At 46.3% G+C, this 26907-nt stretch overlaps 2 protein-coding genes across 3 annotated transcripts in view; both read right to left on the bottom strand.

Annotated features, from left to right (window-relative positions):
• The window catches only part of CDC42 (cell division cycle 42), a 53306-nt gene extending 50113 nt beyond the window's left edge, over positions 1-3193 (bottom strand). The window contains exon 1 of one of the 2 annotated variants that reach the window (XM_047792362.1): positions 3113-3193. The gene's annotated coding sequence lies outside the window, so the exon portion shown is untranslated. Of the gene's footprint in view, positions 1-1939; positions 1963-3112 lie in introns of those variants that run through there. The other variant, XM_047792363.1, reaches the window with a different exon arrangement.
• A 16999-nt stretch (positions 3194-20192) lies between these two features.
• LOC125133918 (SCAN domain-containing protein 1-like) lies at positions 20193-25612 on the bottom strand. Its single transcript, XM_047792605.1, has 2 exons — positions 25267-25612; positions 20193-21100 (listed from the first exon to the last, which is right to left on the bottom strand). Exon 2 carries the CDS (start codon positions 21066-21068, stop codon positions 20640-20642), a length of 429 nt encoding a protein of 142 aa, XP_047648561.1. The 5' UTR covers positions 21069-21100; positions 25267-25612; the 3' UTR covers positions 20193-20639.
• Between the last annotated feature and the right edge of the window lie 1295 nt (positions 25613-26907).

The raw sequence follows: 26907 nt of genomic DNA, 5'->3' as shown, positions 1-26907 counted from the left end.
GGATCTGGCACTATTCTATGTGCTAGGAATACAGGAATGACCATACCAGGTCAAAAGCCTGCCTTCATTCATAAACTTGCATTCTAGTCAAGGAAACCAACAGACTTGGAAGAGAAGAGTGAATATTGAAAGCCTAGAATGAAGTTTTTTTTTATTTTTTTAGTTTCTTTTTTAAGTATTATAAAATTAGTTTCTTTTTTAAATGTTATAGATTTACAATGTTCTGTCAATTTCTGCTGTACAGCAAAATGACCCAGTTATATATACATTCTTTTTCTCTATTATCTTCTATCATGTTCTATCACAAGTGACTGGATATAGTTCCCTATGCTATAGAACAGGACCTCATTTCTTATTCATTCTAAATGTAATAGTTTGCATCTACTAAACCCCAACTCCCAGTCCATCCCACTCCCTCCCCCTTGGCAACCACAAGTCTGTTCTCCATGTCTATGAGTCTGTTTCTGGTCTAGGTTCATCTGTGCCATATTTTAGATTCCACATATAAGTGATATCATATGGTATTTGTCTTTCTCTTAGAATGAAGTTTTTTAATATAGAATATATAGATCTACCTATGGAACAAAAGTTAACAAAATATTAACACCTTCTTTCCCTTCAAAGCCCTGTAGCCTGAAATATTCATTAAGCATCCCTTGTCCTCTCAAAAAAGACCCAAAAACAATAAATGCATTTAAAATGTATTTACAAATAAAAGTATAGTTTGACTTCTACTTCCAAGAATGACTGTAAATACTACTTTCAGACACGCACAGTAAACTGTAATTCAAAGTTTTCCAAATGCAACCTCTTAGATCAAAATATTTTATTAGTGTAACTATTTTAAAAACAACCAGAAGTGCATCTCTAATAAACCGTAAGTGGAAAAAGCACCCGAATTAAAAAAAAAAAAAAAACTTGAAGTCACAAAAAAGTCAAGATATGGGCTTGGTGGGCTTTAAGAATCTCGCTGATATTTAAGCTAGGCTGCAACACCTGCCTCAGATTCCCAAAAATTTAAATTTAACTGAGTACAGATGTTGTTATTATGTGAAAACATTTTAAGAACGTGCTATCTTTTGGGTCTTGGAAGAAATTACTGAGGAAGAGCTCATTTTTAATACACAGTTAATTACCAGTCTCTTATCACCTTGCCTCAATCTAAAAATTATGATCTCAAACTATTCCGCTATACTCTAAAAGGAAAGATGAAAATTGATATATATATATATATTTAAACTTATGAAGACTCGAGAAATATGGCAGCAGGTAAGTGTTCCATTTTTATCTTCTTAAAAAGATACATTATGGCAAATAAATATATTTCAGAAGATCCAAGCTCCACACCTATCCAATCATCTACCAACACCTACACACTACAGAAAGCTGATGTAAACCTACCACTTTTAAGTGTTTCTTAACAAGCAATCTGTTCTCTCTATACAAACGAGAAACAATAGGAAAGCGCTTGTTCCAACATGAACTATCCTCACAACAATGCATTACACAACTGGATCTCATTTGCTTTACAATGCTAACATTTTTCTGTACTACACTACCCTGCAGTCAATGAAGGATATACAATTTAGGATGTACCTAACATTCTGTGATCCCAAGTCTGAAAATATTACTCACTTAAGTTTATTTGGTTAAAGATCCAAAACATTTTTAATTACAAAATTAAACTGACTACCAAGCAAAGATTAAGCGTAAAAAGAACTGATTCTCTTTTCACACACCCTTACCACAAAAGTGCACGTGAGTTGACTTAGGTACATATTCCGAATCGGTAAATCATATGGGAGAAATTAAACAGTCTGTGAATTGCATCTTAGACCAAAGAAATGCTTCCACAAATAAATTCATCTCATTCGGGTACAGTCAAAGGGATCTTTAAAGTTACTGCCTACGCAAGCGGCTGCAGAAGGTGTTGTCTTACGTTTTATTCTCTGGCACAAGTTGATCCGGAGATTTTAAACCCTCCTGGCTTTCAGATGCATATGAGACGGCCAGGATTTCAAAAGATCATCTCTGATGCGTTGGGAAACAGGTTGGCTAGGCCAATGGGTGACCCAACCAAGGCTACAAAATGCTGTCTTAATTTAGTGAGTCCATGACTTGTAGGAGTTAAAAACTCTCACCCCTTATATTGCGATGACGTAATCTTCCACACTGCATTTCTCTGGGATTAAAGGGGACGAAAAACACAAACGAACAAAGAAATTTTCCCCCTAATGAGAGGAACTGGGCAAAAGGCTGAACGACAGTTTCGGGAGGTGGTTAGGTAACTCCCTGAAAGGGAAGCTTCAGCTGAAAAGGCAGGGAGAGAGTTGGAGAAGCAAACGGAAACGGCATCAGGAACTCGACCTAAGGCAGGAATAAAGAAGACCGGAGAAGCGGCGACCAGGCCCACCCAGTGGGACCAGGCGTCCGGCTGCGGGACCGCGGAAAGAGGCGCGTCGCAGGCAAACCCGGGGCGGTCAGCTAGCCGCCCGCTCCCCGGCCGCCACTTCCCGGCCGCGCTCGCAATCCGCTCCCCTCCCCCCCGCCCGCCGCAAAATGTCTGCGGCCGCGCCGGGCGAAGCAGGAAGTCGAGGCCGGGGCGCGGGGGGCAGACCCGGCCTGGAAGCCCGGGCCACCGCCACCCCGGGCAGCCCGGGCGCCCGCGAGCGTCTCCGCGGCTCGCGGCGCCCGGGCCCGCCGCCCGCCTCAGGGGTCCGCAGGGCCGGGGGGAGGGGAGCCGGGCGGCCGGGATGGGTGTGACCCCTTCCTTCCGCCGCTGCCGGGTGACAGCACGGCCGCGCCCTCGGCCCGGCACCCCACAGCCGGGCCGCACACCTCTCGGCCGACGTGCGCCCCCCGCCTTGCCCGCCGCGACTTCCTCGCCTCCGTCCTCGGACAGAACCCGGACCCGCGTTCGCCCGAACGGCGCCGCGCGAGCCGGGCACCCCCCCCCCACACACACACACACACTCCACGCCCCGCGCTCCCAAGCTTCCCAGGAACCCAGACGCGGGGCGTCCCTGTGGACTGGGAGAGGCCGGGCGCGGCGCAGCGGAAACGGGACGGTGGGGAACCCGCTCCCGCGGGGAGCCTAGGACCCCGCACTCACCTCAGCTCCTCAGCCGGGGCGTTGGCAGCAATGCGCGGGGTCTCCTCAGCTGCGGACAGGGGCACGCGCCTGACGTCAGCACGCAGAAGACGCAGCGTTGGGAGCCCGCGGAAGTGGGAGGGATCCGAGGCGAAAAGAGGCCGAGCTGTTTCGGGCGGAGCTTGAATTCATCCGCTCCCCAGGCTCAGGCAGCCTAACGCGCACGCGCCAGGCAGCCCTGCTTGCCCTTTCGTGTGTTGCGCCTGTAACTGTTTCTCCAGTGGCTGTCATATATTTGTAATAATGCTATAAATTGTCGTTTGCAAAGCACCACAACTAACATTTCTTTTGATCTTTGCACTTTTTCAAAGTATCATCATCCTGATTTTGCAAAGAAGACAGCGGCTACTCGAAAAGGGGCATGACTTGTGACCACAATGCAAGTGGATGGCTCTCTGACTCCCCCGGCCCGTATGGCTTGAGAGCTGAGTGCTCGCTTCTCTGCTTCCACCCTACTGTCCCTCGTTCCAGCGACATCCGTCATCGATTGGTTTAGAGACTTCCTCCCCACAACAAGGCCTCAGATTCACAATTTCCCCTGGCTGCCTCCTCTTCAACAGTCCTTCCTTTGGCCCTCTGCCTTCAAATGTCACTGCCTTCCTGATCATCCTATCCTCACAGCACCTGTTTGTCATCCGTCTTCCTTGCCAGTGTGCACACTTCAGAATAGGAGCCTTCTCGGTCTTTTCTCAGACGGTGCCTAGTGTTAGAGGAAAATAGCTTATCTTAATAATAGTTCTTTATTTTTTTCTTTTTAGGGCTGCACCCCTGGCCTATGGAGGTTCCTAGGCTAGGGGTCAAATTGAAGCTGTAGCTGCTGGCCTACACCACAGCCATAGCAACCCGGGATCCAAGCCTTGTCTGCAACTTACACCACAGCGTAAGGCAACGCCAGATCCTTAGCCCACTGAGCAAGGCCAGGGATAAAACCTGCATCCTCATGGATGGATACTAGTCAGATTAGTTTCCTCTGAGCTACGAGGGGAACTACAATAATTCATTTATTGATGACTGCCACAGTTATTTGGCCAAGAAAGACATCTATTTACAATATTTTTAATAGTCATATTTCCCTTTGGACTTTTTTTTATTGTTTCGAATGTTTCATTTTATTTTATTTTATTTTTTGGTCTTTTTTTTTTTTTTTTTGCCATTTCTTGGGCCTCTCCCACGGCATGTGGAGGTTCCCAGGCTAGGGATCTAATTGGAGCTGTAACCGCCAGCCTATGCCAGAGCCACAGCAACGCAGGATCCGAGCCGCATCTGCGACCTATACCACAGCTCACGGCAACGCCGGATCCTTAACCCACTGAGCAAGGCCAGGGATCAAACCCACAACCTCGTGGTTCCTAGTCAGATTCGTTAACCACTGAGCCACAACGGGAACTCCTGGACTTTTTTAATTAAACAAGAACTACGTTTTAGAGTGATTACTATAGGTATGATGCTAACAAATTTGCATCTAAACATAGTAGTTCATGTAAAATTCACAACCACCCTATGGCCTAAGAACCATTACCCTCACTTATTGATGCAAGCTCAGAGGTGTTAAGAGACTTACCCAAGGTCACCAAGCCAGGCGGTAGCAGAGTTGGGACTCTAGCTGACCCACATGCTACCTAGCAGGTTTATTACAGTGAAATCAGATGATAAGCTTCAGCTGCAGTCCTACCCTAGTGATACTATTAACATTTTGGTGTACACCTTCCCAGATATTCACAGATACAAATATACCTACACACATTTATTGCACAAAAAACACATTGTACTCTGTGTTTCTCTCTCGAAACTACATTGTGAACATCTTTCCATGTCAAATAAAACATCATTTTTAAAAGCTGCATTCTACTGTATGGATATTTTTACAATATTTATCCAGTCAATCTCCTATTGTTTGAATTTTTTTTGGGCTGCTCTAAATTTTGTGTGTGTGTGTGTGTGTGTGTGTGTGTGTGTGTTTAGCTATTTCTTGGGCCGCTCCCACGGCATATGGAGGTTCCCAGGCTAGGGGTTGAATCGGAGCTGCAGCCGCCAGCCTACGCCAGAGCCACAGCAACGCGGGATCCGAGCCGCGTCTGCAATCTACACCACAGCTCACAGCAACGCTGGATCGTTAACCCACTGAGCAAGGGCAGGGACCGAACCTGCAACCTCATGGTTCCTAGTAGGATTCGTTAACCACTGTGCCACAACGGGAACTCCTTTTTTTTTTTTTTGTAAATTTTTGACTGTTGTAAAAATGCATGAGCTTTGCTTCTTAAACCTGAGGGAAAATGGGTTGTTTTCTCTCCCTGCAAGACTGGTTGGCAGCGACCTTTCCTCCATCCCATCTCACAATCCCCTGAATGTCCCCAGACAATGTCTGCCCTTTCCATCAGCAGGATTATCTTGGTGGGGTGTCACCCAAATGCTTGGCTTTTCCTGCCTTTATTCTGAGGACAAGAACTCACTTAGCACTTTGTCTGTTACATTGTTGGGTTTTTTTCAGAAGTTCCCTCCCCAATCTTTACCCAGCCCCAAAAGCAGTAAGATTACTATTTGACCCTAGTCTACCCCTTTCCTAGCTGCCTGCACAAACCCCAGCTTCCCAGTGCTCTCTCCCACCTACCCCACTGGCTGCAGATCTTTCATATTTACAGGAGGGCAGCCTGTGGGTCTCCAGCTCTCCTTCCCCCTTTGGTTACCAGCACAGTGTCCATTCCTTCTTCCCCTGGTAACAGCATTTCCATTTCTTCTGGGGCAACTCTTCCCCAAATTCTCAATCCCTGTGGCTCTAGAGAAGATGAGTATACTCCCAGTCTCTGGGATAGATGTGTGACCCGTGCTTGGCCAATCAGAGCTGCTTCTTCTTCTTCTTCTTCTTTCTTCTTCTTCTTCTTCTTCTATCTTCTTCGTTATGTCTTTCTTCTTCTTCTTCTTCTTCTTCTTCTTCTTTCTTGTTCTTCTTCTCTTCCTCTCCCCTCTTCCTCTTTCCTCTTCCTCTCCCGTCTCCTTCGTCTCCTTCTTCTCCTTCTCCTCCTTCTCCTCTTCTTCTTCTCCTTCTCCTTCTCCTTCTCCTTCTCCTTCTCTTCTTCTTCTTCTTCTCTTCTTCTTTTCATCTTTTTAGGGCTGCACTGGAGGCATGTGGAAATTCCCAGGCTAGGGGGCAAATCAGAGCTGTAGCTGCCAGCCCACAGCCACAACCACAGCAACTAGAGATCCAAGCCATGTCTATGACCTACACCACAGCTCATGGCAATGCCAGATCCCTGACCCACTGAGCAAGGCCAGGGATCGAACCCACATCCTCATGGAGCCTAGTCGGGTTCCTTACCACTGAGCCATGCCAGGAACTCCAATCAGAGCATTTTAGAGAGCCCCTCTTGCCACAGCATCTCAGCAATGAGCATATGACACAATGAGAACAGCGAGATTCAATTCTGGAACTTTGGTCAGAAATGTCTACTTAAATGAATTTATCTGCTGAAGGCAGCATGTAACCATGGCACTGTGGGCAACCATCTTCCCACTATAAGGAGAGAAACTGCCTGAGACTGAGACCAAGACACAGGGGGAAACTGAGCTGAGAGGCAGGACAGTGAAACCAAGTCCCATCAGCATTGTTTGAGCCCTTGGATCCATCCAGTCTTGTTTCAATTTACAGTCACATTAGCCACCAATTTGTTCTCCTGCCTGAGCCAGGTCAAGTAGCTTTCCATCACTTGCAACTACAAGACCCTTGAAGAATCCCTCTGCCACCCTTGCTCACCATGGCTGACCCAATGTAGTACTTGCCACCAGCCTCTATGTTGATAATTCCCAAATCTCTATCTCCTCCAGCCCTTATTCACCCCCATTTCCAAATTCCCAGCTGCTCATAAGTTCCATCAGCACCACTGAAATCATCTTTTGCTTCCCACATGCTTCGGGTTCCATGGAGCCTCTGTCTATTCTGATCCCTTGTACCTTTGTACATTCAGAGTTCCCAAACTTTTCTGCATTAGATCCTAAAACCACAAAATTAATATCCAATTTCTAGAAGCTTCCTTTACGAATTTCTGTGTTGGAATTCCCTGGTGGCTCAGTGGGTTAAGGACCCAGCATTGTCACTGCTGTGACACTGGTTCAATCTCTGGGCGGGGAACTTCCACATGCCATGTACATGGCCAAAAGTTAAAAAAAAAAAAAAAAAAAAGAGGGAGTTCCCATTGTAGCTCAGTGGTAATGGACCAGCTGGTATCCATGAGGAGGCAGGTTCCATCCCTGGTCCTGCTCAGTGGGTTAAGGATTCTGGCATTGCCTTGAGCTGCAGTGTAGGTCGCAGATGCGGCCTGGATCCTGCTTGCTGTGGCTGTGGTGTAGACCAGCAGCTGAAGCTCTGATTTGATGCCTAGCCTGGGAACCTCCATGTGCCCCGAGTGAGGTCCTTAAAAAAAAAAAAAAAAAAAAAAAAAAAAGAACCTCTGTTTTAATTCGCTTTACACAACACAACCATCATCTTCCCCAATCTCAGTTTTTATTAAGTCACTTCCCAGTTCAGGGAGTGCCCCCACATTGTTTTCTCTCCCTTATCTTCAAAATAAAATTCAAAGTCCTTTAGCCAGGTAGTCTGTGTCCTCGATAATCCCACTTGTCTTTCCAAACTTATTTCCCTTTCCCTTCTGTATTTGTCAGAGGTCTTCAGAGGACCAACAGGATATTCAATAGATAGCTAGACAGATCTACATCTATCTATATATACATTTGTTTATATTTCCTATTAAATCTCTACCTACCTGAAGAGAGTTTATTATAAGGAATTTTTATTTTTTTATTTTATTTTTTTTGCCTTTTCTAGGGCCGCTTCCACAGCATATGGAGGTTCCCAGGCTAGGGGTCTAATTGGAGCTGTAGCCACTGGCCTACGCCAGAGCCAGAGCAGCGCGGGATCCAAGCCGTGTCTGCGGCCCACACCACAGCTCATGGCAATGCCGGATCCTTAACCCACTGAGCAAGGCCAGGTATCGAACCCACAACCTCATGGTTCCTAGTCAGATTCACCAACCACTGCTCCATGACGGGAACTCCAGGAATTTTTAAATTTTTTTCATATTTTAAAGTTTATTGAAGTATAGTTGATTTACAATGTTGTGATAATTTCTGCTGTACAGCAAAGTGATTCAGTTTTATATATCCACACATCCATTCTTTTTTAGATCCTTTTCCCATATGGATTATCACAGAATATTGGGGAGAACTTTCCTGTGCTATACAACAGGTCCCCACTGGACGGTCATTCCATATACCACAGTGTATATATGCCAATCCCAAATCCCCAATCCATCCCTCCCCCCCAACCTGTCCTTTTTAGTAACCATAAGTTTGTTTTCAAAGTTTGTGTGTCTGTTTCTATTCTGCAAATAAGTTCATTTGTATCCTTTTTTAAGATTCCACATATAAGTAATATCATATGATGTTTGTCTTTCACTGTCTAACTTCACTTACTATGATAATCTCTAGGTCCATCCATGTTGCTGCAAACGGCATTATTTCATTCTTTTTTATGGCTGAGTAGTATTCCATTGTTTATATGTACTACATCTTCTGTATCCGTTCCTTTGTCAATGGACATTTAGGTTGCTTCCATGTCTTGGCTAATGTAAATAGTGTTGCAATGAATACTGGGGTGCATGTATCTTTTCAAATTATGGTTTTCTCTGGATGGATGCTCGGGAGTAAGATTGCTGGATCATAAAATTCTACCTTTAGTTTTTTGAGAAGCCTACATACTGTTTTCCACAGTGGCTGTACCAATTATTATAAGGAATTGATTCACACAATTATGGAGGATAAGTCCGCAGGATTGAGTTGGCAAGCTGGAGACCCAGGGGAGCTGATGGTGTATAGTTCCAGTCCTATAGCCCCAAAACCAGAAGAGCCAAAGTTTCGGTTGCAGTAGGCTCAAGACCCAGGAATACTCAGTGTTTTAGTCTGAGTCCAAAGCCAGGAAAAATTCTTCCTTCCTCAAGGGAGGATCCGCCTTTTTGTTCTATTCAGGCCTTCAACTGATTGGATGAGGCTCACCATATTAGAGAGTACAATCTGCTTTCTTCAACCTGGTTCAAATGGTAATATCACCCAGAAAAACCCTACAGACACATCCAGAATAATGTTTGACCAAATATCTGGGCACGCCATGGCTAGGTCAAGGTGACCTATAAAATTAGCCATCACAACTTCCATCATATACTTATGCTTCTGCTAGATTAAATTACTTAGTATTGTGCATGCAGGTACCATGATTTCTGGCCTCTATGCCCCTGCTCATGCTGTTCCCTTTACCTAGAACACCTTTCCTGCTTATCCATCCTACTTGTCAAGCCTCACTCTCCTTCCCACCAGGAACTGTACCTTTTGCCAACATTGACCTTACATTCTTTCCCAACTCTGACTGCGGATTCAGTGGTTCTCTTATCCGTCTGCCAGACTCCTATTTTTTTTCTTCAAGGACAAGTCTAGACCTCAGCTCTAAAAGCTTCCCTGACAACCCCAGGCAAACAATTATTCCTACCACACTCTGTATTTAAAGCATACCATTTTGGTATCATTTGTATCTGAGCTTACTAAACATTAGGCCATGTGCAGGCGGGAGTCTTATTTTTGTTTCCTTTTACCTCGTTTCCTGCTGGCCCTCAAAAATGTTTGATAAATAATGCATGAATGAGCATGATGCTCCCTCTTCCACAAAGCTCACTCTGATTCCTGCTGCCAAAAGTGATCACTGCCTCTTCTAAACACCCACAGCACTTATCTGAGGATTTCATCGGGCCTCACCCTGTTCTGTCATGTTTATCCATGCTTTCTCTCCTGACTCTAAGCTCCCAGAGGCAGGCTTGGTTTTGGATGCATCTGTGTGTCCCTAGCAGTGCTCTTCAGGTGCCTAAAACACAGTGAGCACTTAAACATGGGCTGAGAGAGAGAAGCCTCAAAACTGCATCCCCTGCCAAATGCCAAAAACCACAAATCCATTACTGTCTCCCTAGAGCTTGCCAAGATTTACTAAAGAAGAGGAGGATCCACATTAAAAAGGCTCTCCTTTGTGGTCTTCAGTCTGAAGATTTACATGAGAAAATCCTCATTTAAGACTTTCTAGGGAATTCCCCGACATGGCTCAGTGGTTAATGAATCTGACTATCATCCATGAGGATGAAGGTCCTATCCCTGGTCTTGCTCAGTGGGTTAAGGATCCAGCGTTGCCGTAAGCTGTAGTGTAGTTCGCAGACACGGTTCGGATCCTACACCACTGCTGTGGCTATGGTGTAAGCCGGTGGCTACAGCTCTGATTCGACCCCTAGCCTGGGAACGTCCATATGTCGCAAGTGTGGCCCTAAAAAACCAAAAAAGAAAAAAAAGATTGTCTACATAATTCATAGACAATAAAGCTATCAAGAAGATCAAGGAATGATTATTATAAAAACCCAGCTACTGGTTCCTCTGAAGGAGGTTGTGATCGGGAAGGGGTGGAGTTTTCAGGGTTGAGGGACAGGATTGACAGTGTTTTATTTCAGGACCTGGGTGATGAGTATATGGATGTTTATTTTGTAATTATTTATTGTACTGTATATTTGTCTGATGTGCTTTTTCTGATATGTAATAGTTCATAAAAATTAGGGTTAGAGGAGTTCCCTGGTGGCCTGGCAGTTGAGGACCCAGTGTTGTCACTGCTGTGGCTTGCATAGATCCCTGGTCTGGAAACTTGGGCATGTGGCAGGTGTGGCCAAAAAAATTAAACATTAAGGTTGGAAATAATTAAATAAAGGAGTTCCCATTGTGGCTCAGCAGGTTAAGAACACGACTAGTATCCATGAGAATGCAGGTTCAATCTCTGGCCTCGCTCAGTGGGTTAAGGATCTAGCATTGCCACAAGCTGCAACATAGATCACAGACATGGCTTCGATCCCATGTTACTGTGGCTGCAGTGTAGGCCAGCTGCTGCAGCTCTGATTTACTCCCCTAGCCTGGGAAATTCCATATACTGCAGTGTGGAAAGGAAGGAAGGATAGAAGGAAGGGAGGGAGGGAGGAAAGAAAAGTAAGATCTCACTGTTGTTACCAGAAGGTTGATGTTGTTGTGTAAATCACTGAGACTCAAGCCTACACTTCCATTCTGATATACTTATTGGCTGGTCCTTCCCTCCTCTGGCTGGTCATGGCCCAGGCCTTGCCAGCAGCCCTGCTCTTCCTCAAGGACAGCAGATGTACTCCTGCTTGGACCTGCCACACCATAAGGGTCCAGGGCTGCTGCAGCTAAAACCTATTCATCAGGCTTTGACCCCACCCTCCACTCTCTCTGCAGCCCCTCCTGCTGCTCAGCCTCCCTCCTCCACTTCGTGCCTCATCATTACACTTGTCCAGGGACCTGGATCCTCCTTGGAGTCAGAGAAAGGAGACAGACTGACTGAACCTGTTTCCTAGCTGCCTTTTGTCTAACCAGCCCAGGCTTGCCTCCATCTCTGTTACACGTCTCTGCTGGAGATAATGTGGGTCACCGAAGAAGGGTGAATGAGATGGGATGGAAGAGAAAAATCTAGAAACAGATGAGCAACTCCTTCCCCATCCAGCAGGGCTTCTAAGAACCCAGAGGAACCTGGCACAATGATGACATTTGAACTTGGGAATCATCTGAGAATCGCCCACGTGGACCAACTGGTCATGGGCATGTGGTCCCAAACATTCAACAGAGAGTGTCTATGATGCACTAGGCAGCTTGGAGGCAAAGGCAAAGAATATCCCCCTGCTTAACCATTTCAATGGCTTCTCCTGGCTCTTCCAACCTCCTCTGGACCATTTACTCACTCACCGAGCTCCAGCTGTGCTGCTGTCTTTGTTGTTCCCCAGACACACCTGAGCTTTCAGAGCCTACCTCAGAGCATCACACTTGCTGTTCTCCTTCCTGCTCTGCACGTGCCTATTCCTTTCCACCCGGAGGTATTTGCTCAAATATCACCTCTTCAGGAAGACATCCTCCTCACCCAGCTTAAGTGGCACTCCTAATCCACTCTCACACCGCCTGGCTTAACTCCCTTCCTAGTACTTATCATTATCCAAAATGCTCTCAGAGCGCCCGTCGTGGCTCAGTGGTTAACGAATCCGACTAGGAACCATGAGGTTGCGGGTTCGATCCCTGGCCTTACTCAGTGGGTTAAGGATCTGGCGTTGCTGTGAGCTGTGGTGTAAGTCACAGACACAGCTCGAATCCCACATTGCTGTGGCTCTGGCCTAGGCCAGCAGCTCTGATTCGACCCCTAGCCTGGGAACCTCCATGTGCCACGGGAGTGGCCTTATAAAAGGCAAAAAGACAAAAAGACAAAAAAAAAAAAAGAATTATCTCACGTCTTTATTTTTCTTACTGTCTGTCTCTTCCCATTAAGAAGTACACTGAAGGCCTTTCTTTACCACTGTACCCTCAGTGCCAGAATAGAGTATGTTCTCATAAATGACTGTTGAAAAAACACAATGAATGAAAATACAATCCCTATTCAAAGAATTAAGGTCGCACAACGGGACAAGCAATAATCAAAATGCATGAAGACAGGCTATCAATCTAGGGGAATAAGAAGAGAATCCACAAGAGTTATACCTAACATTTATGAAATACTGCCTGTCTTCTAGGCATTGTTCTCAGTGTTTAATATGTATTATCTCAATTGAAATTCACATGCACTCTAGAATATAGAAACTCTGGGAATTCCCTGGTTCAGTGGGTTAAGGACCCGGCATTGTCACGGCTGTGGCTCAGGTTGCTGCTATGGCATGGGTTTGATCCCTGGCCCTGGAACTTCCACATGCTGTGGGCATGGCAAAAGAAAGAAACGAGAGGAAGGAAGGAGGGAAGAGGTAGGAGGGAAAAAAGAAACAGATCTTCAATAATAATAGGGGATTTACCTGGTGTTGTCACTGCTGTGGTTCAAGTTCAATCCCTGGCCCAGGAACTTCTGCATGCTGAGTGCAGCCAAAAAAAAAACCCCAAAAACAAACAAAAAAAACACACTGGCTTGAAGAGGTTAGTGACAGGTGCCCCGAGTCATCTAGCTGATAGGTAGATGAGCTGGGATTCGAACACAGAACTAATCAGGGAAGATTTCCCTAAGAAGAGAGGTTTGATCTGAGTCTAGAGGACTTGCACAGACTGGTCAGGCCAGGGTGAGGCATGCCAATACAACAGCTTTCTGGTAGAAAGAACAGGCATGCCCAGGTCCACAGGCATGGAAAAGCAGGATGCTCAGGAGACAAATTGCACAGATATATTTTTGAACACAAGCCAGACACAAAGGGGTGTATGTTGTATTTTTCCATGTGGTTCTGAAACAGGCAACACTTCTCTAGGGCAATAGAAATCCTAACAGTTACTTTTTTTTTTGTCTTTTTTGCCATTTCTTGAGCCGCTCTCATGGCATATGGAGGTTCCCACGCCAGGGGTCGAATCAGAGCTGTAGCTGCCAGCCTATGCCAGAGCCACAGCAACACGGGATCTGAGCCACGTCTGCAACCTACACCACGGCTCACGGCAACGCCAGATCCTTAACCCACTGAGCAAGGCCAGGGATCGAACCCACAACTTCATGGTTCCTAGTCGGATTCGTTAACCACTGAGCCATGATGGGAACTCCTAACAGTTACCTTTCAGAGGGTTAATGACTAGGAAAGGGTATGAGGGATATTTCTGGGGAGCTGGTGAAATTCTGTATCTTCATCTGGAAGGTGGTTTTTGGAGTATGCCCACTTTGTATAAATACATCGAGTCATGCACCTAAGATTTGTGTACGTTATAAGATGCATGTTATATTTAAATTTTAAAAGCCAAAGGTCCCTATATGGGTAGTATTGACCTAAAAACCAAATGGGAATTCCTGTTGTGGCTCAGCAGTAAGGAACATGACTAGTGTCCATGAGGACGTGGGTTAGATCCCTGGCCTTGCTCCATGAGTCCAGTGTTGCCATGAGCTATGGTGTAGGTCGCAGACTTGGCTTGGATCTGGTGTTGCTATGGCTGTGGCGTAGGCCAGCAGCCACAGTTTTGATTTGACCCCTAGCCTGAGAACTTCCAAATACCATGGGTGTGGCCCTAAAAAAAAAATTTTTTTTTAATGCTTGTGTTTTTTTTTTTTTTTTTTTTTTAAGAAGCGTAGAATTTTTGGAGTTCCCGTTGTGGCGCAGCCGAAACGAATCCAAGTAGGAACCATGAGGTTCTTGTTTTGCTCCCTGGTCTCACTCAGTGGGTTAAGGATCCGGCGTTGCTGTGAGCTGTGGTGCAGGTTGAAGATGCGGCTCAGATCCCGCCTTGCTGTGCCCGTGGTGTAGGCCAGCAGCTGTAACTCCAGTTTGATCCCTAGCCTGGGAAACCTCCATATGCTGCGAGTGCAGCCCTAAAAAAAACACGTAGAATTTTTTAGATGATGAGATTCAGTGCCTGTGGGTAAGACAAGCAATGAGGAGAGAGATGAGGAGGAGTGAGAAGGTAAGAACAGGAAAGGTGGAGAAATAGGAAGGTGGAGGGGTTTGCGAGAGAGACTCGGAAGGAAGGAACAAGACCAATGGCACAGCTGAGAGAGAATCACTAACTGCCTCTTCCCTTAACCAAGTAGGTTTGGATATAAGCGCATTTACTGAAGGTTTCTGTGCTTCCGGTGTTATGCTGGGATGACCCTAGCTGGGAATAAGACAGAAACAAGACAGGCGTGGGAGCTAGAGCTCAGAGATTTGACTTGTCTGAGATCACACACCTCATAAGCGTTGGAGTTATCTTTGCTAGAAAACATCCCATCTGTGTCCTAAAACCGGGCTGCAAAACACTAAGTATTGGCCCCAAGTGAAGGCGGAGTTTTGGCTCAGAGGAAGTGAAGGGGAGGCCCTGGCTGCCTTGGTGGTGTTGGTGGCTTCCTGCCCAGGAGACACACCCAGCTTCAAAATCACTATTCTGGGCAGTCAGGTTGTTGCTAGGCACCAAGAGGGCCTTTGAGTTTTCAAGAAGAGCCAGCCCAGGGCAGTTAACCTCACCTTGTTGCAATGTCAGGTGTAGAACTGAGAAGGAACCCAGCCACCCTAGTGAAACCTAAGTGAAAGCTTCCCTTTCTGGGTTTTTTGTTTTCATCTCCAGCCTTAAACAGGAATTAATCATCTTACTCCCTGCCCCCCTCCAATGAAATGCTAAATTGTTTCCCATGAATTCTAGTTATCTGTGTTCACTAGAAGGAAGCACATTGAATCAAGGAATTACGATGGGTATTCTACTAAAATCAAATTGTTCCTAGAGGATCAGCCACGTGCACGTCCTGTACTGGAGGCCAAGAACATAGAGATTCTCTTTATGCAGTTTATAATCCACTTGGGGACACACACTAGACACTGCATTACAGTGTGATACTTAGAACAGGGCATGGCACGTTGGGTACATGATGTGTATTTGCTGAATGACAGGGACTTAGAACTAAAGGGAAGGTGTTATAGGAGCTCATAAGAGGGCTTCAAATGCTAATTCAAGGCAAAAATCAAAGAAGGCTTCACAAAGGTGACCATGGCTATCTATGTCATGAAGCATGAATAGGAGACGAATTTTTTTAATTAAAAAAAAAAAAAAAAAAAAGAATGGGGAGTTCCCATGGCAGCTCAGTAGTTAACAAACCTGACAAGTATCCATGAGGACTCAGGTTCGGTCCTTGGCCTTGCTCAGTGGGTTAAGGATCCTGCATAGCTGTAGATGTGGTATAGGCCGGTGGCTACAGCTCTGATTAGACCTCTAGTCTAGGGACTTCCATATGCCATGGTTTGGCCCTAAAAAGAAAGAAAGAAAGAATGAATATGCGTAGGCTGGCAAAGATCAGGGGAGGTGTAAGGGTGGGGCATTTTGGGCCAAGGGAAAATGGCCAATAAATGCATGACAGTGGGTGGAAAATGCTTAGCAAAATAGTCAACTCATTGTCAAGGGCCTTGTATGGAGCTGCCTGCAGAAACTGACCGAGCGTGGTACTCCTAGGAAAGCTAGTTATGCTTGAATTCTCCAGCCTCCACCAACACTGGGATGGACTCCTTGTGGCCCCCACACTCCCTGTAGTTGGCCTCCTTTCCAGCAACCAAGGCCTGGCACCCACTCACTGCTCAGGCAGTAGCTGCCCAAGAGATGACATATTTTTCCATGGGTCCAGCGCCAGTTGCTAGGAATCTCATATTACCCTGCGGTCCTCACATTCGTTTTCCCCAGCAGCCATCTGGCAGGAGCCCTTTTCAATAACTAGATAAATTATTATCTTGTGAAATGGAGTTGAAATAAGCACAAAGGGAAAATTAGACATGGGGCATTTTAAAAATATTTCTCTTTAGTTCCTCTACACTGTCCTCCTCTTTCCCTAAGATTTTAGGGTTTTAGGGTTCTTTTGGAGTTCCCTGGTGGCTCAGTGGGTTAAGGATCAGGTGTCATCATTGCTGCGGCTTGGTTTGCAGCTGTGGCAGGGGTTCAGTTCCTGGCCCAGGAACTTCCGCATGCCATTCATTCAACCAAAAAAAAAAAAAAGTGTTTAGGGTTCTTTAGAATTGGGGTCTAGATTGACTCAATGAATGACAATGACTGGCACTGGTGATCTGAGTAGAGAAAGGACAGGAATCATCTCGGCAAGTGGCAATAGAGATAGGGAACAGCTACACTGCCAAATCTCTGGAAGCTTTGAAACACTTGAAGTTGTTTTACTTTTTAGGACTCAGGCAGTGTGATCTTGTGGCAAGGACATGGGGCTAGAGCCAGACGAAACAGAGATGACTTCAAGCTTCTCCTCTTACTGAGTTTATTTGGGGTAAGGATTAGCATCTGTAAGTTCATTTCCATGGGAAAGTGTTGGTACCACAAGGTTGCTGGGAGATGGTGCTGATAACTGTGCATTGTATCAGTTCTGGACTGATTCCTGGCTCTGTAACTTAGCTCTCTAAACTTCACTTATGCTTTGGAGGTTCCATTCCATACCTAAATCCTCTACATTGCTTACCCTGCCTTTTCTTTGCTTTGCTTTACTTTTTTTTTTTTTTGGCTTTTTCAGGGTCACACCTGCAGCATGTGGAAATTCACAGGCTAGGGGTAAAAATCACAACCACAGCAACACGGGGTCCTTACCCACTGAGTGACACTGGGGACTGAACCTGCATCCGCAGGGGTACTAGCTGGATTCGTTTCCGCTGCACCACAACAGGAACTCCAACCTTGCATTTTTTACTGAAAAGTATAAGGCTAGTTGCTAGCCATTCAGAGTACTATGCAGCTGCTAAAAAAAAAAAAAAAAAAAAAAAAAAAACACCTTTTTTTTTGGCTGCTCCTGCAGCATATGGAAGTTCCTGGGCCAGGGATTGAATGTGACCTACACCATAGCTGTAGCAATGCCAGGTCCTTAACCCTCCCTGCCACAGCAGGAACTCCTAAAAAAGTTTTCCTTTTTTTTACTAAAATAAATCTCAGTATGATGATAGCAAAAAATTGCTAAGGTTTATTGTGCAAGAAAAAACACATACCAAACATGCATAATATATACTTTGTGTAATAAAAAGGGATGTAAGTGTATGTGCACCTGTGTATAACTGCTTACATAATTTCTATTTTCTGGAAGGATACCTAAGAAATTGTTAATGGGAAGAGAGCTTTTAAATTTTCATTTTGTACTCTTCTATACTGTTGGACTTTCCTATACACATGCAAATATGTTTTTATGATTTTGGGGTTTTGTTTTTGTTTTTGTTTTTTAGGGCTGCACCTGGGGTATATGGAAGTTCCTAGGCTAGTGGTGGAATCAGAGTTGTAGCTGCCAGCCTACACCACAGCCACAGCAACACCAGATCTGAGCCTCATCTGTGACCTATGCTGCAGTTGCAGCAATGCCGGATACTTAACCCACTGAGTGAGGCCAAGGATTGAACACACATCCTCATGGATACTAGTTAAGTTCTTAACCTGCTGAGCCACAACAGGAACTCTTGCAAATGTATTTTGGGAACTTTAAAAAATGTCAACATTAGTGACAGCTAGCGAGATTACAGACTATTTTTGGTTTTTTTCATACATTTTCTATGTCAAATGAATCAAAGAAATGTTTTTTGTTTTGTTTTGTTTTTTTGTCTTTTTTCCCTTTTAGGGCCGCACCCACGGCATATGGAGGTTCCCAGGCTAGGGGTTTAATCGGAAATGTAGCATTGGCCTACGCCAGAGCCACAGCAATGCCAGATCTGAGCAACATCTGTGACCTACACCACAGCTCACGGCAATGCCAGAACCTGAACCCACTGAGCGAGGCCAGGAATCAAACCCGCAACCTCAACATTCCTAGTCGGATTCGTTTCCACTGCACCATGACAGGAAGTCCAAGAAATGTTATTTTAAATTGTAATATTAAGATAAAGAAAAGCCAAGGAAGAAACATCTCGCACACAGGGGATTCTAGACCTGATGGAAAAAGCCAAGGTTGGGGGACAGAAATCTAGGCGCAGATTCTAGCTCCTCCACTCACTGGCCACGTTACTTAAATGCTGATTCTCTGTTTTCTCATCTGTAAAGCAGGTATGTTTACATGAATGGGTAAACTCACGTGATTGTTAGGATTAAATGAATCAAGAATGCATTTATGGGAGGTCCCATCATGGCTTATTGATAGCAAATCTGACTATCCATGAGGATGTGGGTTCAAGCCCTGGCCTCACTCAGTGGGTTGGGGATCCAGCATTGCCATGAGCTGTGGTGTAGGTCACAGACATGGCTCAGATGTGGCGTTGCTGTAGCCATGGCTTAAGCTGGCAGCTGCAGCTCTGATTTGACCCCTAGCCTGGGAACCTCCATATGCTGTGGGTGTGGCCCTAAAAGAAAAAAAAAATGCATTTCATCTCATCCTGGCACACAGTAAACCATCCTAATGAAACGTTCTCAAAGTTGGAGGTATAGCATTAATCTTCATGCCGAAGAGCTTAAGATTTGCCAGAGTGGAATTTTTACTATGGGTTAAGAATCTGACTGTCGCGGCACAGGTTCAGTCTAGCCCAGCACAGTGGGAACTGGCCGTTGTGGCAGCTGCAGCTCAGATTCAATCCCTGGTCTAGGAACTTCCATATGCTGCAGGTGTGGCCTAAAAAGAAAGAAAGAAACTATACATTTCTTTCCTTAAAACTGGCTTTTATATTGGAGTTCCCATCACGGCACAGCGGAAACAATCCGACTAGGAACCATCAGGTTGCGGGTTTGATCCCTGGCCTCGCTCAGTGGGTTCAGGATCTGGCATTGCTGTGGCTGTGGTGTAGGCCAGCGCCTACAACTCTGATTACACCCCTAGCCCGGGAACCTCCATGTGCTGCGGGTGCAGCCCTAAAAAGACAAAAGACAAAACAAAACATATGTTTTGTTTTATATGTCTATTGCAGCATCTGGAAGAGCCCCAACAGCACAGGAAGTACTAAACAAACATGAGCAGAGGCAACACGAGTTCCAGCATGGAGCTAACCAGCCCCTATGCCAAAAGATTAGGCTCCAAATTGGTGCCAGGTTTGTTACAGGAGTAGATCTACAAATCCAAGAGCTGGGCCGCAGAGGCAGAGGGGTTCCTCAAGACGGGGTCATGCTGGGGAAGCAGCTGCCATGTACTCTCTGCCTGTCTCCACTACAGCACCTGCTCTGTCTCAGCTGTGAACCAAAGTACAGACCTCCACACAGCAAGCCAGGAGCACCTCCGTTGCAGGAAGAGCAACACTGGCAGAGGGTTTCGAGTGAGTTCTTATACAGGAAAACAAGCTGTGGAACAAAGGTGTTGGAAATGGAGAAAGCAAATCGAGCAATTCCTCTTGAGAGTGACCTCTCATGACCCTGTTTCACCCTTCTCTGTTTTGTCCAATTTAAATTCTAATTTGAAAACAAAGGCCAGGCCTGTTTCTATTTCCTAGCTCAGTGAACGCCACAGAGGTCTTATCTCTAGCTCACATCTCCTCCTGATAATCATCGCATCTTTCTCAAATGCTGACTACTAAGAGCTAACCTAGCTAACCTGGGAAATCACCATAGGACATTCTTATTAAAAAAAACCCCAAACTTTAATATTTTAAGGACATCCAAAATGAGTTACTGGTGGGGTTACAGAAGCTTCCATTCATGCCACCACAGCAAGAATCAAGAATATTAAAGCTGAGGCAATCACCTCTTTGGGTACATTAAAAAAAGAAACAACAACAAAAACAATATATTAAAGCATGTCACAAAGTGCAAAAAAGGAGGCATCTTAGCAGAGCAAAAATGAAGCAGCAGGCTGATTGTCCTAACAAGAGGGCAGGGAAACTCATTCTGGAGTTCACAGTCCCAGGAAATAGAGATGCTGCAGCCAGAAAAGGGTCCAGGCATGGGTTCTGATTCTTCCTACAGCTAGTCAAAGGCAAGCTCGAAGAGGTTGCAGCTCGATTTTGCAACAGAGAGAGCCTTTGCTTACTTCCCACATGTAGGCTGAGCAAGAAGCAAGCAGCGAGATTCAGCCAGTGATTCTGACCCCAGGCTGACATCTCTGTGCCCTGGCTCTGAGCTCCTCAGGGAGGACAGCCTGGAGTTGCTCCTGCACCAGCATTTCCACAATCTGCTCCTTTGTGTGAATGTCGGGCCTCAGCCACTGTCCGGCAAGCTCCTGGAGCTGTCTGAGGACATCCCTGGGCCCAGCTGCATCCTCGTAGCGGAACTTCCGGAATCTCTGCCTGGAGGCTGCAGAGGTGAGAGGTCTCCCTTGGGGCACGGTCTCCAGGTCTTCTTCAGAGTCTTTGAGGCTCTCTGGTGGCACCTGGACCTGGGGAGGTGCTTTAAGGACCACCTCTGGCTCCTCAGCCAACATCTCATTTGGTAGTGCACTTATGTCATCATTCTGGATTTCCCCATTTCTTTGCATCTCTGGGTCCCCTTCCATCTCCATTTTAGAACTCTGGAAGAGGATTTCTCAGACTCCTAGGGACAAAGAGAAAAGTCGAGGTCAGCAAAAACAGACCACGAAGGATGTTAAGACTTCCTTGATCTCATGGATCTGGTTCAGACCTAGGTTCCATGAACTTTTCAATCCTAACAGAGATTCTTCATAAAACTACTAGGAATTCTGTCTTGGTTTCCTCTTGCTGGATCAATTGACATAATTGAGAAAATACATCAATAGTTTACCAAAATGGAAGAGGTAGATTCTCAAAGGAGAAAAAAAATCAAGACTGCTGGCCTTGCTAGCTGAAGAATCTTTCATCCATTTTTCCCCCATTACAAAGTATTTTACGTGATCTTAAAACCATATATGCACATGGTTTGTAGGGAGGGAAATCTTTAAAATCATGAGTGTTTTCTTCCTCCAACTATTTTTATGGAGCATTTGCTATATCCAAAAGTAAATTATGGGAGTTCCCACTGTGGCGCAGTGGAAACGAATCCCACTAGTAACCATAAAAATGCGGGTTTGATCTCTGGCCTTGCTCGTGGGTCAGGGATCCAGCATTGCCATGAGCTGTGGTGTAGGTCACCGATGTGGCTTGGATCCCGAGTTGCTGCGGCTGTGGTGTAGGCCGGCAGTTGTAGCTCTGATTTGACCCTTAGCCTGGGAACTTCCATGTGCTTTGGGTGTGGCCCTAAGAAAACCTAAAAAAAAAAAAAAAAGACAAAAATAAATTATGAAGAAGTGCCAAAGTAGAGAGGAAAAAAGTCTGTTTATTTACATTTACTCTTTTTCTACCTCCCTCTATCTCTTTCAAGATGATGAAAAAAGAGCAAGTGTTACAAGGTATTTTAGGGGAGTTCCAGCCTTGGCGCAGCGGAAACGAATCCAACTAGGAACCATGAGGTTGAGGGTTTGATTCCTGGCCTCTCTCAGCGGGTTCAGGATCTGGCATTGCTGTGAGCTGTGGTGTAGGTCACAGACGCAGCTCGGATCTGGCGTTGCTGTGGCTCTGGCGTAGGCCACCAGCTACAGCTCCGATTAGACCTCTAGCCTGGGAACCTACACACATGCCACAGGTGCAGCCCTAAAAAGACAAAAAGACCAAAAAAAAAAGGTATTTTATGGAGTTCCCTAGTGGTGCAAGAAATTAAGGATCTGGCATTGTTCACTCTCTGGCCCAGGAACTTCCACATGTGGCCAAAAAATAAAAAGTATGCGTTCCCATTGTGGCTTGGTGGAAACGAACCCGACTGGTCAGATTCAATGACTGGCCTTGATCAGTGAGTTAAGGATCTGGTGTTGGAGTTTCCTTCGTGGCTGAGGGGTTAAGGAACCCAACTGGGAGCGATGAGGTTTTGGGTTCAACCCCTGGCCTTGCTGTGGGCTGTGGAGTAGCTTGCAGACATGGCTCAGATCCTGAGTTGCTGTGGTTGTGGTGTAGGCCAGGGGCTTCAGCTCCGATTCGACCCCTAGCCTGGGAACTTCCACATGCCGCAGGTACGGCCTGAAAAAGCAAGCAAGCAAAAAAAAAGAAAAAAAAGGATCTGGCATTGCCATGGGCTATGGTGTAAGTCGAAGACGCAGCTCAAGTTGCTGCGGCTGTGGCGTAGGTGGGCAGCCACAGCTCCAATTCGACCCGTAGCCTGGGAACTTCCACATGCTGCAAGCGCAGCCCTAAAAAGCAAAAATAAATAAATAAAAGATTTTTAAAAAAATGAAAAACATACTTTAGGAACTACCATCAGGGTGGAGTCTAAGGCAATTAAAAAAAAAAAAAGGAAAAAAGCCTTTAAGATCAAGATCCTAAGCTCCTACAGTGTACAGAAAATTGAACTTGTCAGAATTCTAGCAGTATAGACTGACTCATTGGATGCTTGACAGCTCCAGGATTAGCAAACCAGCTGGAGTGGGAGGAAGAGGGTTGGGGGTAGGGCAGGCAAATCAAATACTTGTGAAGTGCTAGGGAAAAAAGGGTTTTGCTTCATTTGGGTTGGGGCTCCAGTCCAAAGAGGGATTATTTACAGAAAAACCACATCCTAGGTTAATTTATTTAAAAAAAAAATAACGAGTTCCTGTTGTGGCTCAGCGGTTAACGAACCCAACTAGCATCCATGAGGATATGGGTTCGATCCCTGGCCTCACTCAATAGGCTAAGGATCCGGTGTCGCCATGAGCTGTGGTGTAGGTTGCAGACGCAGGTCAGAACTGGTGTTGCTGTGGCTGTGGTGTAGGCTGGCGGCTACAGTTTCCATTGGACCCCTAGCCTGAGAACCACATATGGCACTAAAAAGACAAAATAAAAAGAAGACTTCAGATGACAGTATAGAAATGACTATTTTAATCTTCAAATCAGGGATGTCCAATCAAAGATTGTAACTCCTACGATGAAGTCACTTTACAAAGACCATCTTTTTGTCACCCTCTCATCCAAGTCCTTTTCAGAGGTCCCAGGTGGCTCAACGGATTAAGGATCTAGCATTGTCACTACTGTGGCTCAGGTTACTGCTGTGGTAAAGGTTTGATCCCTGGCCCGTGAACCTTCGGCATGCTTGGCCAAAAAAAAAAAAAAAAAAAAAATTAGTTCTTCCCTACTCCGTATTGCAGAAGTGTTGATATTTTAAAATCTCTCCTGCCTCAGAGATTCTTCCAAATCTGTTTCCTGGGCAACAACTGACAGAAGCCAACAATCACAACACTGACCAGCTCCCCTGAATTAAATAGTCCTCAGCTCCTAATACCTCTTTTCCAGTCACTGACCCATTTTCCAGGAGTCTTTGAACTGGTTCTGGACCCTGTAGGTGAGAGATTCTTTGAGTACACTGCTTCTTCTCATATCTGGGTTTCTGTTCAATCAACAGGATGTGCTCATCCCCCAAAGTAAGTTGTTAACTAACTCAGGGTAACAAGGACAAAAGCAGAATATCTCCAAAACTCAAGGGTACCTTGAAAGAAAACAAAATCTCGGGAACAACCTAAGCCTTCAACAGGGGAATGATTAAACAAATACTGTCCACCACTCAGGGGAATACTGTGCAGGCTTATAAGGCATGAACGAGGCTTAAGAGAGTCGATATGTAAAGCTGTCTCATAATACACAACCTCACAACCAAGGTGCCCTTCCATATGTGTAGTATGATCCCATCTGGGGAAATAAAAATACACATAAGCATATACTGCCTGATGTATCCACAAACAATACCTGGAAGGTTATCAAAGAAATTCTTTTTAACCTCTGAGGAGCAGGAACAGTAAAAGAGGGAACATTTTCCGTACATCTTTTTGTATTTTCTTGTAAACTATAACTGTTACTTTCACAACTCAAAGAGGAGTCGTTTCCAGTTTCCTCCTCTGGCCCCAAATCATTCTGAGTGAAAACCCCTAATCCGCTTCGGAAAACACCTTTTATTAATTATTCTAGTTCTCAGCACTGGAGATCTTCACCATCCCGACTGTTAGGAACAATCTCAACGGTCAGTGGGCCGGTTCTCACGGTTGGTTCTGAAAGATGAACCAGCTCCGCAAATGTACCTAGCTTATTAAGTCCTATCAGTTTTTAGAAGCCCACCTGCCATGCCAGACCGAAATGCTTACCCTTACCAATTAATACCTCCAGTTTAGGGCACCTTTATTTCCTATCTGACACTGTGCTGAGCATTTCACATTCCCTAAGTGATCCTCTTAGCCACTCAGGTTAAATTCCCGATCTGACTCTCCAACGCCCCAGTTGCCTCCAGTAACAGCAGCCTGCCCGGCTGTTGGCCATTTAGGGCCAGACATTCCGCAGCAGCTTTCCCTCGTCCAAAGCTCCCGATAGGACCGTTACTGTCATTTCCATTCCGATAAACAATCTGAGGCTTGAGGAGAGGGGACTTGCCCAAGGTCACAAAGCGGTGGGACCACTCAGCCCGGTACAGAAGTCACCCGCATCCCGGCGGGGAGGTGGGCCGACTCCTCCCACCACCTGGGTGCGGCTCAGAGGGCAGAAATCTGGCCGGAAAAGGCTCATCTGCGGCTCCAGAACCGGGCCGTCCTCCTCCTCCGGAGCTGAAGCGGGGACCCAAAGCCACGGCAGGCCGAGCAGCCCGCACACCCCGCGGGCAGGGCCTCCCCATCCTAGAGCAGCGGGGCCGGCCGCCCGTTCCTACCCGACGGTGCGCGGGGGAAGGGGAGGCGCCAGGGGGCGGGAAGGGGAGTTCACCTGCGCAGGTGCCCCTCAGAGGGCGGGGGGACCGGGCGGCTTGCGATGAAACTAGAGGGCCCTCCACCGGGTCCAGGGAAAGGAAACCAGCTCCCCGCCCCCGAGCTTTGTAGCCCACCGCCGGAACCGGAAGCCGCGCCCATCCCGGAAGCTGGAAGCGGAGGGGGACCGGGGTTCGAGAGGCGGGTCTTTCTAGGCCTCCTCGGTGCTCCGCAGCTTCATGGTCTTAGCGGGTCTTGGCCTCTTGGCCTCCTTCAGTCCCCAGTTCTCCCGACTGTGCGGATCTTTTCCGCTTCAGGGATGGCCTTTGTCTTACTGAGCCCCAGTCTGCCCAACAAAAGGGAAAGAGGATGAAGCAGGAATTGAGACACTCCTGGAGCCTGCCCGCAGTGGAGTCAGCGCCCCACCCTGAGGTTACACCCTTGGGCCTTTGCACCCAGAGGAAAGAAACCAAAATAGAGCGCTGGCTAGCTGCTCTTGGGAGAGAGTGGTCTGTATAGATTCCTGTGGAAATCACTCCAGATGAACAGAGGGTGCAGTCTATTAGGTTTCTGTGTACCCAGATAGACCTACCCAGATAGTGGGCACGTGTCAGTGGGGCCGACTGTCCAGGGAAAAGACCCCAATGTGCATAGGAGGCTAAATCTTAGCCCTGTGTGTCTCTTCCCCAAGACTTAACAATTGCTGATGGTTAACCGAAATTTTGGTGAGTTCCCATTGTGGCTCAGCAGATTAGGAACCCAACTAGTATCCATGAGGATGCGGGTTCCATCCCTGGCCTCACCCAATGGGTTAAGTATACAGCGTTGCTGTGAGCTGTAGTGTAGGTCGCAGATGCAGCTGGGATGGACCCCTAGCCTGGGAAATTCCATATGCCGAAGGTGCACCATAAAAAGAAAAAAAAGAACCGAAAATGTGGAATTTCCTTGGGGCTCTGTGGGTTAAGCATCCAGTGTTGTCACTGCTGTGGCATGGGGCTTTTGGGGGGGCGGGGTATTTGTTTTTGTTTTTCTATTTTGTCTTTTTAGGGCTGAATGCTCCACAGCAGGAGGTTCCCAGGCTAGGGGTTGAATCGGAACTATAGCCACTGGCCTCTGCCACAGCTACAGTAACTCAGGATCTGAGCCTCAGTCTGGGACTTATAGCACACCTCATGGCAATGCCCGATCCTTAACCCACTGAGTGAGGCCAGGGATTGAACCTGCATCCTCATGGATACTAGTCAGATTCGTTTCTGCTGAGGCACTATGGGAACTCCTGTGGCATGGGTTTGATGGAACTTGCCTGCCACAGGTGTGGCAAAAAAAAAAAAAAAAAGAACTGAGATTTTGAATTCTTACTAAGCTGCTTTGAGTTTCAGTCTGGGTGCACAGGTTAAGCAGCACAGCCTGGGAGTTCCCATTGTGGCTCAGTGGTTAACGAATCCAACTAGGAACCATGAGGTTGCGGGTTCGGTCCCTGGCCTTGCACAGTGGGTTAAGGATCTGGCGTTGCCATGAGCTGTGGTGTAGGTTGCAGACACGGCTCGGATCCCATGTTGCTGTGGCTCTTGTGTAGGCTGGAGGCTCCGATTCGACCCCTAGCCTGGGAACCTCCATATGCTGCAGGAGCAGCCCTAGAAATGGCAAAACAAAACAAAAC

Source organism: Phacochoerus africanus, chromosome 8, assembly GCF_016906955.1.
Source record: "Phacochoerus africanus isolate WHEZ1 chromosome 8, ROS_Pafr_v1, whole genome shotgun sequence".
Taxonomy (NCBI): Eukaryota; Metazoa; Chordata; class Mammalia; order Artiodactyla; family Suidae; genus Phacochoerus; species Phacochoerus africanus.
This window is presented reverse-complemented; position numbering and strand designations above follow the sequence as displayed.

Excerpts from the sequence above, each read along its gene's own strand:
- LOC125133918 (XM_047792605.1), bottom strand. The coding sequence starts at position 21,068 with ATGGAGATGGAAGGGGACCCAGAGATGCAAAGAAATGGGGAAATCCAG.